The 15,204-nt window shown below is 53.8% G+C and overlaps 2 protein-coding genes across 6 annotated transcripts in view; both read left to right on the top strand.

Annotated features, from left to right (window-relative positions):
* Positions 1–15,204, top strand: part of HOXC4 (homeobox C4) — a 60,585-nt gene that overhangs the window by 22,149 nt on the left and 23,232 nt on the right. The window lies entirely within an intron of this gene.
* On the top strand, positions 285–13,526 carry HOXC6 (homeobox C6). 4 transcript variants are annotated; one of them, XM_024122727.3, is made up of 4 exons: positions 285–362; positions 5,384–5,457; positions 11,436–11,781; positions 12,487–13,526. In XM_024122727.3, exons 3-4 carry the CDS (start codon positions 11,628–11,630, stop codon positions 12,816–12,818), a joined length of 486 nt encoding a protein of 161 aa, XP_023978495.1. In that variant the 5' UTR covers positions 285–362; positions 5,384–5,457; positions 11,436–11,627; the 3' UTR covers positions 12,819–13,526. The 4 variants fall into 4 exon arrangements, with proteins under 4 accessions (XP_023978495.1, XP_023978494.1, XP_023978493.1 ...); XM_024122726.3 differs by lacking the exons at positions 285–362; positions 5,384–5,457 and adding an exon at positions 2,359–2,544; XM_024122725.3 differs by lacking the exons at positions 285–362; positions 5,384–5,457 and having other exon boundaries at positions 8,421–11,781.

Here is a 15,204-nt window from a genome sequence, read left to right as displayed (position 1 = left end):
GGGGGGAGAGGCAGGAGTAGAGGGCACCCCTCTCTCCCCTCCCGACCCTCTAGCCCCCCAAGGGGCAAGAGGAATGCGGGAGCAGGAGTTGAGATAGGGAGCTGCAGATGCCTCCGCCCCTCCCCTCTCCCAGGCTCTCCCTCCTGCCTCCTTCTCGCAACTCTGCTTAAAATTTGTTTGGCTTTTTGATTATTGGGACTACTCTTTTTTATTTTTAAATTTATATAAAGTATATATATGTATGTGGAGCTGAAACAGTCTCGGCAGCGGCACAGAATGAGGGAAGACGAGAAAGAGAGAGAGTGGGAGAGACAGGCAGAGAGAGAGAGAGAGAGGGAGAGGGAGAGTGACAGCAGCACCCGGTAAGTGTTTCCTTATTGGTTCAAATATGTAACTAATGGTCCGTAACTGGGTGGCGGTTTCAAGATAAGGACAGCAGCGGCTTGTCTTGGTTAGAGAGGAGAGGGGGCTGGCGAGAGGGTGAGAGGGTGGGCGCGTGGGCAATTATGCGGGGGGAAGGGGAGGGAGGAGAAGAAATTGGGTTAAGTTGGAATATGGTAGTGGGGGAAGTGTGTTGTCCTTATGTCACTATGCGCTGAAATTGGGGGTCGGGGTGGGGCAGAGGACTGCACCGGTGGGGCTCAAGGCCTGGATCTAGTGCGCGGACCATGTCCCTACGTTTTACAGATCTGCGGCTTCTTGGCTAATGGGACTGGGACAGAGGGGGCCCGGAGCTCAAACTCCAGGGCAGGAGAGAGAACCTGTAGGCTGTAACCATTGCTCCCTGAGCAGAGTCAGCCCCCCAACCCCCAAACAAACTTTCCAGCGCCCCCTCCCTGCTCCGCAGTCCCGTCCCTGTCTCCGGGAGAGCGCGACCGCTAGAGCTCACACATGCGCAGTGCGGGCCCAGGGCCGGGCAGATGAGCAGGAAGAGAGCGCAGCTAGGCTGGCGGCTGGGCCTGTTAATTGGCAATTAGGGGGGAGGCTGATGGCTGGTGCGCGTCGGCGGAGGGGAGAGCGTCTGCCCACCCCTGCTCCCACCCCCACTCGAGCGGATGGAAAGATGGGAGGTGCTCTGCACTGCGGGTGGACGGGTGGGGGTGGGGCTGGGGGACTCGGTCCTCGGTACTCAAAAGCCATCTTGTGCTTGGAGAAATGGGGCCAATCTACCTTCTCTCCCCGCGGCCCGGAGTCCCTCACCCCAAGCCGCCGCCACCCCACCCAGGATACCCACTGGGCTGCTTCACCCGCGTCGCCTGGCTGCTCTGGGCTGGGATCTGCCCTGCCTGGGGCGGAGGTGGGAATTGGGGAAGCCCCAGGATGGGTGGGGACAGGACCAGGCCTCGCTGGCGGGGCCTCCTGGGTGAGCGGAGACAGTGAGGACTCAAGGCACGGCTGGCTCATGGGATAGGGACGTCAGAATTGGGCGGCCTGGAGGGTCCCGGGCGCTCAGGAGTTTCTTAATAATTGGTGCTAATGGCGTGTCGTAGTCTTAACCCAACACACATGGTTTCATAACACAGTGGCTTAATTTCTTCCAAATGTACGTAGCCCTGAATGTGTTGCAGCTTGATATATGACCCCGCCCTGCTCCCTGGCCTGGGTCCGAGGCGGCACCTATATGTGTGAGCTTCTGTTTATAAAGGGCGGTGATGCATACACAATCGCTTACACACCCAGGCAGACACACCCCAGAGCTGTGGGAGGGGGGGTGCATATTCCTGGAGAGATCCGAGAGTCTGGGGGCCAGAGTCCCCTCCAGTCCGAGCCAAGAGCACCCCCCAACCCTCTTCCAACCGCGCGACTGGGCTTCTCCGCCAAGCCCGAGTGGGGGAGGGGATCACTCCTCGATTTCCTGTTTAAACCCCGACCGGTTGCCTGGGGGGGGGAGGGGGGGGATAACCTGTTTTTATCAAATTCTTAAAAATATAATTCGACTGCATTCAAATCAAACCCCTCGGGCCCGAGTTGACGGTGAATCTGCCCTCCCCTACCCCCACAATCCCCTTCCCTTCCTCTCCTGCCCCCCCAAAATTCCCCTTTCGCAGCCGACATAAAGGCCTCGGAGGTATTCTCCCGGGGGAAGAAATGGCATTTTCTCTCCCCCTTCCACCCTTCCTCTCCTCTCCTGCCCCCCCAAAATTCCCCTTTCGCAGCCGACATAAAGGCCTCGGAGGTATTCTCCCGGGGGAAGAAATGGCATTTTCTCTCCCCCTTCCACCCCCCCACCCCCAGTAGGACTTGTGTGTGTCGGCAGAGGCGTCTGCCGAGGGGCTAATTTCGCGTTCCTTGTTTACGATCGAGAAAAGCGCTTGGCTCTTCCCAAATGGGCCCAGCCCGCCGCCTGCTCCGGCGGCCGCGCGCTCTCCCGCCGCTCCGGCGCGGCCCAGGGGCTGACGCCCCGGGGAGCCAGGCTGCGGCCGCCGAGGACCCGAGTCCGTGCGACCTGCAAAGGGCAAGGGGAGTACAGTGGGCCATTGGAGGGGCCCCGGAAGCCTGAAAATGGGAGCCTTTCTCCTGGCGTACTGTGGGAACCGCCGATCGGTGAGGCCTCTATTTCTCTTTCGCTTTATTTTGTCTGCCCCCACCCCTGCAGATGGCCGCACTGATTTGCGGGGGGACGGGGCGGGGGGAGTACGGACAAGTTTCCTTTGTTCACCCCTGAGGACAACAGTTTCCGGAGAAGGCCTCTCAGGCCAGTAGGGGTTCACCTGGAATACTAGAGGGGCCCCCTTCCTTCGGAGGGGTGGGCCTGGGCAAGGCTGGGGTATCCCCCTCGGCCTACAGGGATCTAACCGGACGTGGCTGGTGAGACTTCAGCGTGCTAGGGTTCGTGGTTGTCGGGTTAACAGCACCGTCCTGATACGTCCTTATGTAATATTTTTATCAGCTGATTTTCTGTCCCTTCCTGGCTAGGGTCCTGCAGGCCCTCACTCCCTTCACCCCTAGACTCCTCCTCAGGACACAGAGAGATGCAGAGACAGCATAGCAACAGTGACTGGCCCTGGTTTTCTGTGTTCTAGTCTGGCCAGGGAAAAAACCCAGCCCCAAATGCCAGCCCCTTCCTTCCCTCCTTACTTTCGATTTTCTTTCCCTTCTCTCTTTCCCTCGATGGTGCTCAAACTGAAACACAAGAGGGGCCACCCTCTTAGCAACCTTCAGCCTCCTTGCAGGCCAGATTCCCTGTAGACAAGGTCCTTAGAGAGGGAGAGCACTGCTGTGATTGTCTAATAATAGCCAGGGCAGCTGAGAATAGCATCAGGCTCAAGGACTCTGCACACCCAGAGCTAAGGCTGGGCAGAAGCCCTGAATCCGTGGGTCAGGGTCTGGTGACACTCCCTGGAGCCCAGGGCCCCCAGCAGTCTCCTCTGAGCCCACTCTTTTGGGCATCTCAGGCCTGCCCCTTACGGGGCTTTGTCAGTGCTGCCACGGGCTGTATTTCACGCGCCAGCTCCTAGCTAAGGAGAAATGGGCAAAGCAAACCCTTTCTCTCCCTGGTCTGACAGTTGTGATCCCCACGAAGAATGAGACCTTGTTTGGAGAAGGCGGCCTTGTTGGGTTGGCTATTGTGTTCCAAAACCAGGCTTGGTAGCTTTATACATTTATTAGATAGAGACCGAAATGTACAGGCACAGACTTATGCATGAATATATACAGACTCATATTTCCTCAATGGTTAATTGTATATAACCATACCTATATTCGCTCAAACACCGTTTTATGTGCATGTGAAATTTTGTTAGCCCTCACTAGATGGGCATGGGCTCAAGGAGGCACTGGGTGCCCTCTGTGCGTGCTCTGCTGAAAATGTGTTCGTGCTGGAATCGGAGTATGCGGGTGTCAGTAACCAAGGGATGCCACAAAGGCTTTCTCAGACCTTATTGCCTTCGCTGTCCGAGTAGCTGGGCTGGGGAAAGACTGACTCCCTTCTGCTTTCTCTCCACACCTCCCTGCAATCTTCCCCAGCTCAGGACCGTTTTAGCAGGGGAACCCGGTTGTGTTGAAAGTGAGTTCGGTGGGAAACTTTCATGGGTGAGGTAGGCCTGTGAGCAGTTCTGAGCGGTCGCTGGGCCCTGGTGCTTGAAGCCTTGCTGAGGTGGCGGAGGGGATTGGAGTGCTTAATAAGGTGGCCTCTGGGCGGTGGTCTGGGGCGGCTGCCAGCTAGGGTGCCTGGAGAGGCCTTGGGGGAAAGCCAGCCAGACGGGTAGGGGTGTGGTGAGCATCTCTCCCCTGCCCCTGCTCGCCCTGGCCGCTCACGGGGCCCCAGCTTTGCCTGTGTCATCTGTGGGGCAGATTAGGGGCTCTCTAAGTTCCCCAAATACCCGGATCTGGTTACCAGTGGGACTTTATTTTAATCCTCTCTGCTACCTAAGCCCGGGAGATGGCTGATGGGGCAGAAGAAGCTGGGTCTGACTGCCTGCAGGCTTAAAGCACTGAGTGTGGGCCAGGGCTGGGAATTAACCAGCCTTCTTTCTCTCTTCTGGGCCCAGGGAAAGACAGAGCGGGTGCCGGTGGGGGGAGTATAAATGTCCATTAAAATGCCCAGGAAAGAAAGTAAGGACGGGAGAGGGGCTGGTGGGTGTTTTTCCTCCACTCCCTACGTGATCAGGTTTCTCCCCAGAATCTCCTGTCCAGACTTGCTGCGGGTCCCGAGACGTGCAGCTCTCTCCCACCTTCTCTCCACCGGCACCAAGGGCGGCCTTGAGATTTTAGGCCTCGGTGGCCCCCGGGTGCCAGGGTGACATTACTCCCAAAGTGTGCTCCTCACCTGGACCCGGCCTATGCCACGATGCCGCAGCCGCCCCTGTTTATTGTGTCTGTGAGTTGTTTACTTGTTTTGTCTGCTGCCACCCTGCGTCAGAAACCCGCCAAACCAGCAAACTCACCCAGGAGAACAAAGTGCAGCGCTATCCTGAACTCCCTCCCCTTTCCAGCACCCCGCTCCCGCCATTACCACCTCCCTCACTCTCCCTTTCCGAGGGGAGGAAGCAGAAATCGTCCTAAAATAGGGCAGCGGTGTATAGGGTGGGGGGAATTATGGGGACACCATAAACCTCCGGGTGTCCTGGTGGTGGAGAGACAGAACAGCCTCCAGCTTTTCTTCCTTCCCCCTGGCAACTGCTTGGTTAAGGGAGCCACACTCATTGAGTAAGCTGAGTCCCCCTCACCTCACTCCTTTCTGCAGGAGTTTTCCCTGAGACATAGGTTGTTGGGTTTTTAAATCAGGGTAATGTTGGCGGATTCATAAAGCTAGATAAAGCATGTCGCTCTCCCCTCACCCTCCCTTCTCCTCAGCCCCCCAAAATAGCAGTGAATTTAAGCAAATCCTACAAAATTAAATTGTCCCTTCACTAAAGATCCTATAAATCTCCAATCCCACCAGGTGTAGACTGGGAGAGGCCGTTGTTTGCCTCTAATTTTGCTCCTGGCTATCAAATCGGAAAGAGTATCATTGAAGTAAGTAATATTCTAGTTTCTGAAATTAATATCCCCCCTCCCCATCTCTCTCCCTCTTTTCGCCAGCGCAGATTAAATGGTTCTTTTAGGTCTGCAAACAATAAAGGATAAAATTATTTATAGGGAAATGAGGATGATGTTTCATTGTTGGGTTATTGTTCTAGAACATAATAACATTTTATTTTCAAGTGGGAAAACTTTGACCAGGGGAAGAAGGGGAAAGCGAGGGAGAAAGTGAGGGGAGGCAGGGAACCACACACAGAACCTAGCCGTACATAACTTTTATGACATTTACAGTTTCCTCATGACAACTCGCTGTGACGTCATAAATGCCTTGTTCTTGAACTTTACAATTTTCATAAACCTCCAAAAGGGGTCCAAACAGTGCTCGGTGTGGAGGGGTATAAGAGAAGCCAGGAAGTTGGGGATCCTTTGTCCTTATTCTGGGGGCCAAAAATATTCTGAATATTCTGGATTTTCATTTTCCCTCCTGGGCCAAGCACGGCTACTTGCTTTCCCTCCATGAAATGTCACTCAGGGTCTGAGTTCCCTCCCCATTCCCAGTGGGGATGAGATACTATGTCCGAAGTCTCTCTGTATGCCCCCACCTCAGCTGATATTCAGCTGCTTGGGATAGAGGTGGGAGGCTTGGGGGCCAGGCCCCAAAAGCCAAAAATGATTTCTTCCAGAGGGAGCCGAAAGGGGCTCAGGGCTGAGTGTTATGGGACAGAGATGCTGAGGACCTATTTTACTTTTTAACCTTCAACCAGAGAAGTGAATTGAGAAGCCAAACAAATGCCGGTGTGGGAGTTTGTGTCTGCTAATGGTAGCAGCATTGAGTGGAGTGGTGATAAGGAAAGGTCAGGCAGAAATCTGGACAGAGAGAGGGAAAAGAGAAAATATGATGTGAGTTAGCAGCGTCCCTCCAGGTACCTTTCTTCTCTGTTTAATTGCAAATAAAGCAAAAGCAGCTTGGGCAGCCTCTCAACCTCTCAGCTCAAAAGCCCAGGCCTCTGAGGTGTTTGGGGGCAGTTCTCAGGCACTTGACATGCCCCCATCTGGCCTTTTCTTCCTTCCCCCCTCCCTGCTGACCCCCAACTCCATTCAGCTAGCCAGCCTGGGCCCTGTCCCCAGAATATCAGCACCCCCAAATGGGATCCATTTCCAGGTTGGGTGTGTCAAATTTCACTTTTCTCCAAGTGTCTCCACGCCTGAACTTTGAAAGACGAAAGAGCATTCTTTTTTGCAATGCAATGTGTGTATGGGGAGGTATGAGCTCAGATAATTTCCCCATTTCCCCACTGGATCATTGAGAAGCTGGGGGCTCCTTGCGTCAGCTATGCTTTGGTATCCCCAAGCAGACCCAGTTCCCCGTGTTCAGGTTATCTGGCAGACTAGGAAACTCGCTCTGCAATCCTTTTACTCCAGATTCTGTGGAGATGAAAGGAGCTCATACACAAAACACTAGGCATTTGAAGTAGGATTTATTTTTTTTAATTTTTAAATTAAAAAAAATCCAATCATGAGTCAGTCGGGCCAACTGAGCAGTCACTCTAGAACAGCAAAGCCTTAACCAAACAGTGCTATTGTGAGGTGAGCTGAACAATTATTGAAACTCAGCTTTCTCTGCAAGAGGGATTTCAGCCTTCACCCAGTGGCACAAAAGGGACCAGTGGGGCAACGGCTCCTCTCCCGCCCTGGAAGTCGAGGATTGAGGGGGTGGGTCGGCAGCTATAGTGGCTTCCAGGCAGCCAGGCGCTCAGGCCGAGTGCTGAGTCCTGCGGCTCCAGTGCCCACGTCCCTGAGCAGCCTCCAGAGGTGCCGAGCTGTAGTTGGTGGCGCCGGCAGCCAGGAATGGAGTGTGTGTATCTGTGTGCGAGGCTGGGCGAGTCACAGACATCGGTGCAGAGTTGTGGGATCTGGGGAGAGAGAGGACTAGCAGAATACAAACTAAGCAGGACCTCTGGAGAAGATGGTCCCAAATAAAAATTCCAGATCTCATCCCTCTCACTTCAGATACCCTTACCCATGAAATTAATATATTTCCCAGAGCAGAGTGGAAAGCAAAGGCAGGCAAGATGAGGCCTGCCCATGAACCCCTCCAGGGCCAGCGTCCAGTCCTAGCCACCCTCTCCTCGGTTCAGAGCTACACAGGCCCCCGGCCTCCAGCCTGGAGCAGGGTAAGGCTGGAGTAGGAGCCCTATACTTGCCCTGGGAAACCCTCAAGTGCCCAGCCTCCAGTGCAACTTTGGGGACTCCAGACCAATGACTGCCCCCAGCTCAGGCCCAGGGCACCTACAGTAAGTTCTCTCCTATAGCTAGCACTCATGAAAAGCATGTGTTTTGGATGCGGGGGGGTGGCTGAAACAGGGAGCAGGGCAACTTTCCGCCTTTATTCCTTTTCTGTGTTTTTGGAATTCTGTTTTTGAATCCACTAATTCCAGCTCTGAAAGCGAACCGCTCTTTCTGCCAAACCCCCTCCGATGCCTGATTCCGGAGGCCAAAGGGGGGCAGACCAAGTCGGAGACCTACGGGCCTGATGGGGGGTGTTCTCTGATTTCTCTAGGCTTGTTTTATAGAAACAAAGAACAAGTTCTCACCCCTCCTTCCCAGGACTTGTGCATATTTACAGAGCTCAACTGCAGTTTTAATAAAACATCTGTTCTTGCTTCTGCTGATGAGTTTCCATAATTGTTTTCAGACAAATTTAACAGGAAAATATAAATATATTTAGAAAAACTCAAGTCCCAGCTTTCCCCCCATACACAGTTGTTCTTTCGCCAAAAAAATAAAATAATCATGAAATGAAAAAAGGAAAATATAATCCAATGGAGGGAAGATCCGGCTCATCTGACCTGCTCTCCCCCCTTGGAGCGAATCCTTCCAGCAAATTTCAGCTGCATAATTAAAGATCCAACTGAAAGAAGAAGGCTTCATTCCTCAGGAATGAAAGGTGATGGGGGAAGAGTGTGTTGGAAATTAATTTTGCCGAAAGTCTTTAAGCAGTAGGGAATTTATTTCTATTTCTGCTTCCCCTTCTCCCCCCGTCCAGCATTTCTGCCTTTTTCCCCCAGCAGCTGGTTCCTGTTCATTATAAATCGGTGAGACCTTTCAGTCTCTGCCCTCTGTTTAGGGACGTAATAAAACACTTAACTTTCCGGGCCTGAGACTTACATTCTGTTCCTCAGGTCGCCCACCCCCGCGCCCACCGCTTTTAGGCCCTAAAGGAGACTCTCCCCAACTTTGGGGCCCCTTTCCCCTCCAGACTTGGTTTAGGAGGGGCTCAAGGAAACCCAGGCATCCTTGCTGGGGAGCTGCAGCACATGTTTCCCCAGAAGCCCCTTCTTTCTTTCAAGGTCCTTTCTTCCCCCACCCACCCATGAAAGAGATTTTAAAATACGTAGAAAATCAACACTCATTGAAAGCGAAACCTCTTTAAGACATCCTATCTTCCATCATTCAATTTGTTGTACATTGCAACAATTTAATATCTTGAAGGAAATATCACTGACATGATTTATCCCTCTAGCAATCTCTCTCTGAAAAGGAGGTGGGGGTGGGGAGGGAATTTACTCTCTCTTCTGGCCTCTTTTACGTGTTACACTGCTACCCTTAGGGCAGAATTGAGGATGGGAACTCTGAGAGCGGCTACTTGTATCCAGGGGTGCACTGACTTGCTCCTTAATTCAGCCCCCTCGGTCTTCCACCCCTTCCCCAGTTCTCTCTCCCTCTCCCTCTTGCCCTCCAGGGGGCCTGGAGCCCCAGCCAGCTGTTGGAAACCACTGCCCAGGCATGCCACGAATTCAATTCGAGGACAGCTGGATTCCAGAGCGAAAAGCAGCTCACGCTGGTGTCTGTTTGTGTACCTGCCATGGCACCCCAAAATGAGACAACTCATCTCAAAATTTCTTCCTTAATTTAAGAATCCTCCTCTACACTTCACCTTCATCTCCTTGGGGAGAGGAAAGTATGGTCCAAGAGGGGGAACCTTAATAACTATAGGGGCCTTCCCCCTGCCCTTCTAAATACCAACACATTTCCCTCCTTTCTGAAGGACTGGGGCTGTATTTTTAAAAGCCAACACAAATTGTCTCGCAGGAAGACTCTTCCATCCCGTAACGAGGTTCATGTATTAACTAACATGTTGTCTCCATCAGCTCCTACACAGTCTGCTTTTGGGTTCGAAACTTTATTTTTCCCCCCTAGCGACACTCCAGGGAAACCTTAACGTTACAGAAGATGAATAAACGAGTTTTTTTCCCAGCGTAGTCCCGTTTATGGCTTTATTGCTACCCATTGATTACTCCGCTTTGTTACACAGAAGGAAAAGATCATAAAATCCGGAGACATCCGGGTTCTTGTTATAGCCAGTTTCCCACCACCACCAAAAAATGGTGAGGCGAAAATATGAGCTTCCACTGCTCCCTTCGTTTGCCCCACTGACCCCCTCTTTGTCAACTCAAAGCATTTTCAGCCTATGTTACGATATCAAAATAAGTTTGGATTAATCAGGGGAAAAAAAAAAAAAGAACATCTGCACACCTTCCGCTGTTTCTGTTTGCCCACTGCGGCTCTCTCAGAAGCCTCGGACACAGCCGCCTTTTCCTAACCTTCTCTTCCTTTTTCTCAGCCCCCAGGTGGGAAGAAAATGGAGGTAGGGGGCTGCTGAGAGGCCCGACCCCACTAGGTGTGGCCGGCCCTTGGGTGAGAGCACCCCGGGAAACCTTGGCTGGAATCTCCAAGCCCCAGGGCTCAGGTCCAGGGGCACCTCCCTTGGCAGGACAGAGAGTCCGAGGGGGCAGGGGCTTCTGACCTGGGCAGGGGCTTTGAGCCTGCAAGACACTCACTGTCCATCAGAACCCCGCCGGCCTTCTCTTTCTGGCTGGATCCTATGTGAATTACCCCAACGGCCCTGGCTGGCTCTAAATCATAAATTCTCACCAACATAAACAGGAGTTGATGTGTCTAGAAAGACTCTCAGAGTTCTTTCTTCTTCTTTTCTTCCTTTTTTTCTCTCTCTCCCACCTTTTACTTTTTTCTCTTCCTTTCCTATTTATTTTAAAAATAAATCTTCCCTTTTAGGCAAAAATGCTTCAAGAGTTTCCCCCAAAAGGGGTCCTGAGGAGGAGGTAGACGGGGGGGGGGGGGCTAGGAGGAAGAGGAAGCAGATGCATGGCTACTTTGCACACCTCAGCTCTGCCACTGCACCCTGAAGTCTCACTCTTCCCTCTTTAGACTTAGGGACTCCCCACATGCTCCCTCCACCCCAGACTCTCCTTCCTCTGAGCACCATGTTTTATGCAATTTCTTTCCACTTTTGAGTTTTTTTAAAAAATTATTGGGAAAAATATATTGGTTTAATGATGTGGACTCACTCCATGGAGTATCAAACCAGGATTTCCTGTAGGATTTCTGGGGATCTCCCTGAGCTGGGAGGGAGTTCCTCCCATGGAGAAATCAAGATGTAATTTTAGAAGGGGGCAGATATAAAAGATGAAATCAGATTGAAAATACAGGGATTTCTCCAGCCCTGGCTGTGGCTACAGCACAGTAAAGTTAGCTGGAGCTTAGAGATTTCCTGGGAGTGCAGCTCTCCTTTTCTGGGCCCCAAGGCCCTGCTCGGGGACATTCACCCTTCCTTCACCTTCAAATCAGTTCCCTTACATATATATTTTTAAAAGAAATCCAAGTCTTACTTTCAAAGCACACACTTAGTCTCAACTAGGGAATCAACAGAAGCAGAAGCGATTTTTTTCCCCCTTCTTGACATCTGGCTTGCGATTGGCTGGGAGGGGGTCAGCTGACTTTGTCATTTTGTCTGTCCTGGATTGGAGCCGTCCCTATAACCATCTAGTTCCGAGTACAAACTGGAGACAGAAATAAATATTAAAGAAATCATAGCCCGACCAGGTAAAGGCAAAGGGATGAATTCCTACTTCACTAACCCTTCCTTATCCTGCCACCTCGCCGGGGGCCAGGACGTCCTCCCCAACGTCGCCCTCAATTCCACCGCCTATGATCCAGTGAGGCATTTCTCGACCTATGGAGCGGCCGTTGCCCAGAACCGGATCTACTCGACTCCCTTTTATTCGCCACAGGAGAATGTCGTGTTCAGTTCCAGCCGAGGGCCGTATGACTATGGATCTAATTCCTTTTACCAGGAGAAAGACATGCTCTCAAACTGCAGACAAAACACCTTAGGACATAACACACAGACCTCAATCGCTCAGGATTTTAGTTCTGAGCAGGGCAGGACTGCGCCCCAGGACCAGAAAGCCAGTATCCAGATTTACCCCTGGATGCAGCGAATGAATTCGCACAGTGGTGAGTTTTACAGCTCCGAGATATAAATTAAATAAACTGAACTGGCTTTATGACCGGCTTCCCTAGAAGAACGGGCGGAGAGAGTTTTTTATGGCCCCATAAAAACAATCACGCTCGTCTCCTCGCCGACGCCGAGACAGGGCCCCCTCTTCTGCCCCCTCTGCTCGCCTCCCGCTTGCTCGCAGGGGCCTGGCCCCCTCGGCCCCTGACGGATTGGAAGGCTCCAAGGCGAGCTGAGGGGGCAGGAACAGGGCAGGGGATGAGGGGAGGGGGTGGGGGAGCCCCCCAAAGTCGAGTCAGGCTGAGGAGACGGGAGGGGGAGAGGAGGGGACAGAGAAGTGGGGAGAAGTTTCCAAGGAGCTAGTGCGCTTGGGGAGATGGGGGAACCCAGTCGTTCAGAAATGGGGCCCCATCCCCCGTGTTTGGGATTTTTCAAAAATCAGCTTTTAGACTTGCAGCTTTCCGCCTGGTTCTGTCCCCCACCCTACCCCCACCTTTCTTTGGGACCCACCTACCAACCTGGCGGGGGGGGGACTGAATGAAGTTGGGATCCTGGCTGTAGTACCCCCCAGTGGGGGGTGGAGACAGGGCAGAGAGGAGAAGGCTGGAGCCCGAGGGGGCCCGTGAGTTGCTGGCCAAGTTGGGAGGGTCAGGGCTGTGCTAGGCTAAATCGTCTGCGGAGGATGCCTTGCTGATTGTTTTTAGTGTATTTTGTGCCCGGATCTCTAGGGGTCGGCTATGGAGCGGACCGGAGGCGCGGTCGCCAGATCTACTCGCGGTACCAGACCCTGGAACTGGAGAAGGAATTTCACTTCAACCGCTACCTAACGCGGCGCCGGCGCATCGAGATCGCCAACGCGCTCTGCCTGACCGAGCGACAGATCAAAATCTGGTTCCAGAACCGCCGGATGAAGTGGAAAAAAGAGTCTAATCTCACGTCCACGCTCTCAGGGGGCGGCGGAGGGGCCGCGGTCGACAGCCTGGGCGGAAAAGAGGAAAAGCGGGAAGAGACAGAAGAGGAGAAGCAGAAAGAGTGACCAGGACTGTTCCTGCCACCCCTCTCTCTCCTGCTCCCTCGCTCCCCCCAACTCCCTCCTAATCACACACTCTGTATTTATCACTGGCACAATTGATGTTCGGACTTCCTGAGACAAAATTCGGGAGTCAAATATGGACCTGAAAAGTCAGCTCTGGACCCCCTCCCTCACCGCACAGACTCTTTCACAAGGCGCCTCCTCCTGCTCCCTCGCTAGTTCGTTCTCGGCTCGTCTGCAGGCCCCTTCCCTCGCCCAGGCCTTGGGGCTCGTGCCTGAACCTCGCCTCAGACTCCACAGATCTCCCTCCAAACGAGGACTTGGCCTCCCACCCTCTCGGCGCCCCCCACCCGCGCCCCCGCGCAAAAAGCCGGCTCCCGGGCCCGGGAGCCTCCGCTCCCTGGCCTCATGGCCCGGCGTGGCAGCCGGGGAGGGCGGGAGGCCCAAGTAGGGCGCGTGGTGGTCCCACAGCAACCCCCAGAGCCTGCCCGCAGCCCCCGCCTGGCCCCTCTGCCCCAGCAAATGCCCAACCCAGGCGAATTGTATTTAAAGAATCCTGGGGATCATTATGGCATATTACAAACTGTGACCATTTCTGTGTGAATATTTTTAGCTGTATTTGTGGTCTCTGTATTTATATTTATGTTTAGCACCGTCCGTGTTCCAATCCCATCTTAAAAAGGAAAAAAAAAAGAGGGAAAAGTACAAAAAGAGAGAAAAAAATAGTGAATGACGTTTGTTTAGCCGGTAGGAGAAAAAAAATAAATTAAAAAAATCCCGTCGTGTTACCCTCCTGTATAAATCCGACCTCTGGATCCGTTCTCGAATATTTAATAAAACTGATATTATTTTTAAAAGTTTATATCGGGATTTCTGTTACTTCGCTCGCCTGCCGGCCTCGGGGTGAAACTTGGAGCAGGCTCCGAGCGCTCTCGCGTCTGCCCGCCGCCTGCGAGCCTCCGGCCCCCTGCACGCGCCTCGCCCGGCCGGCGCTGAGCCCTGCCTCCCGGTTCTCCCGGGGATCGCGCTGGTGGCTGGGAGGCCTCTCCGGGTTCCCCACACAGAGCAACGCCCTCGCCCCGCAAAAAGGGCCGCACGGGGTTTCGCTGGGGGTAGAGTGGGAGCCCGGGTTGGTCGGAGTGGTCTCGGGCCCCACACAGGCCTTTCTTCCTGCATTTGGTAGTCTGGGGTCCTCGGCTTCTGAACCCCGGGCCCCAAAGGCCAGAAAGGACGCATTATCCAGGCCTCAGGTCACCCCCGCCCACTCCCCGGAGCGAGGAGGGAGGCGCCGCCGGAAGCCAGCAGGGCAGCCCCCGGCCCGCGCCAGGCCGACTCTTGCGAAACGTGGCGGAGGCGGAGAACCGAGGGAAAGAGGAGCCCGCGGGACCCGAGCCCTTCGGCAGAGATTGAGCGATTCAAGGACATCTCGGAAAAGAAAGCCTGGAAACTGAGCTCTCGCCTGCTCTGGGACTCCTGACGTGGCCGAGACCAAATTCCTTCCTCCTTACAGCGCCAGCCCCAGTCTGGTTCCTTACTCTTTCTTCTCCCTTCGAACTAGGCCGGTGAGGAGCGCAGCCAGACCCTAGCCCTTCCCCAGCTCAGGCCTTCTCTCCCAAGCCCAGCCAGAGAAACCTGAGTGGACCTAGGGGGTGAGGTAGTGAGGGGGTCTCCCAGAGGGAAAAAATCCGCCAGTTTTCCAGACCTTCCAGATCCCCCACCAGCGCCCCCTCCAGCGCCTCTGCCAGCGTGGGCGGGAGGGGTGCTTCTCCTGGCCGGGGCGGATATTTCCTGGGGAGAGGCAGGCAGGAAAGAATAAGACTTGGGGCTAGGGGAGGGGTGATGTAAAGGGGCCGAATGGCTGCGGAGCGCCTGGTCACAGGCTGTGAAGGTGGCCCGGGCGCCTGCCCTGCCTACCCCCATCCCCCCACCCCCAGCTAGATCCTTTTGGACACCTCCAGATAGCTCAGAAATTGCTCTCCTGTGGACCTTCTGAACCCAGGTCCCTGGAAAGCCTGGTCCAGAGACCTTTCCTCCAAAGGGCACAAAACAGGCCTTTTCCTCTGCCCTGCTCATATAATATTTGTGGAAGCTGGAATCTTGCTTCTGCATGCCCTCAATTAACATCTATTTCCATCCAAAATACCTGGCATGGGTACCACACCAGGGTCATACCCAGGGATGCAGAGCAGTCCTCCAGTTCATTGTGTCTGGCTCTTTACCCACCCAGCTAGCCATCTACCCACTCACACAATTGAAAATTGCCTTGTTGCTACTCTGGGGTCCCTGGCATGATGAGGAGGCCTACTCATATTCCCCTGGCTCCTCACCTCCAGGCTCACCCGAGTCCCCAGCACTCTCAGTCCCATGAGCCCCCTATCTAGTTCTGCCC

This window comes from Physeter macrocephalus, chromosome 6, assembly GCF_002837175.3.
Source record: "Physeter macrocephalus isolate SW-GA chromosome 6, ASM283717v5, whole genome shotgun sequence".
NCBI lineage: Eukaryota > Metazoa > Chordata > Mammalia > Artiodactyla > Physeteridae > Physeter > Physeter macrocephalus.
The sequence above is the reverse complement of the archived record's forward strand: the minus strand, read 5'-3'. Positions and strand labels throughout refer to the sequence as shown.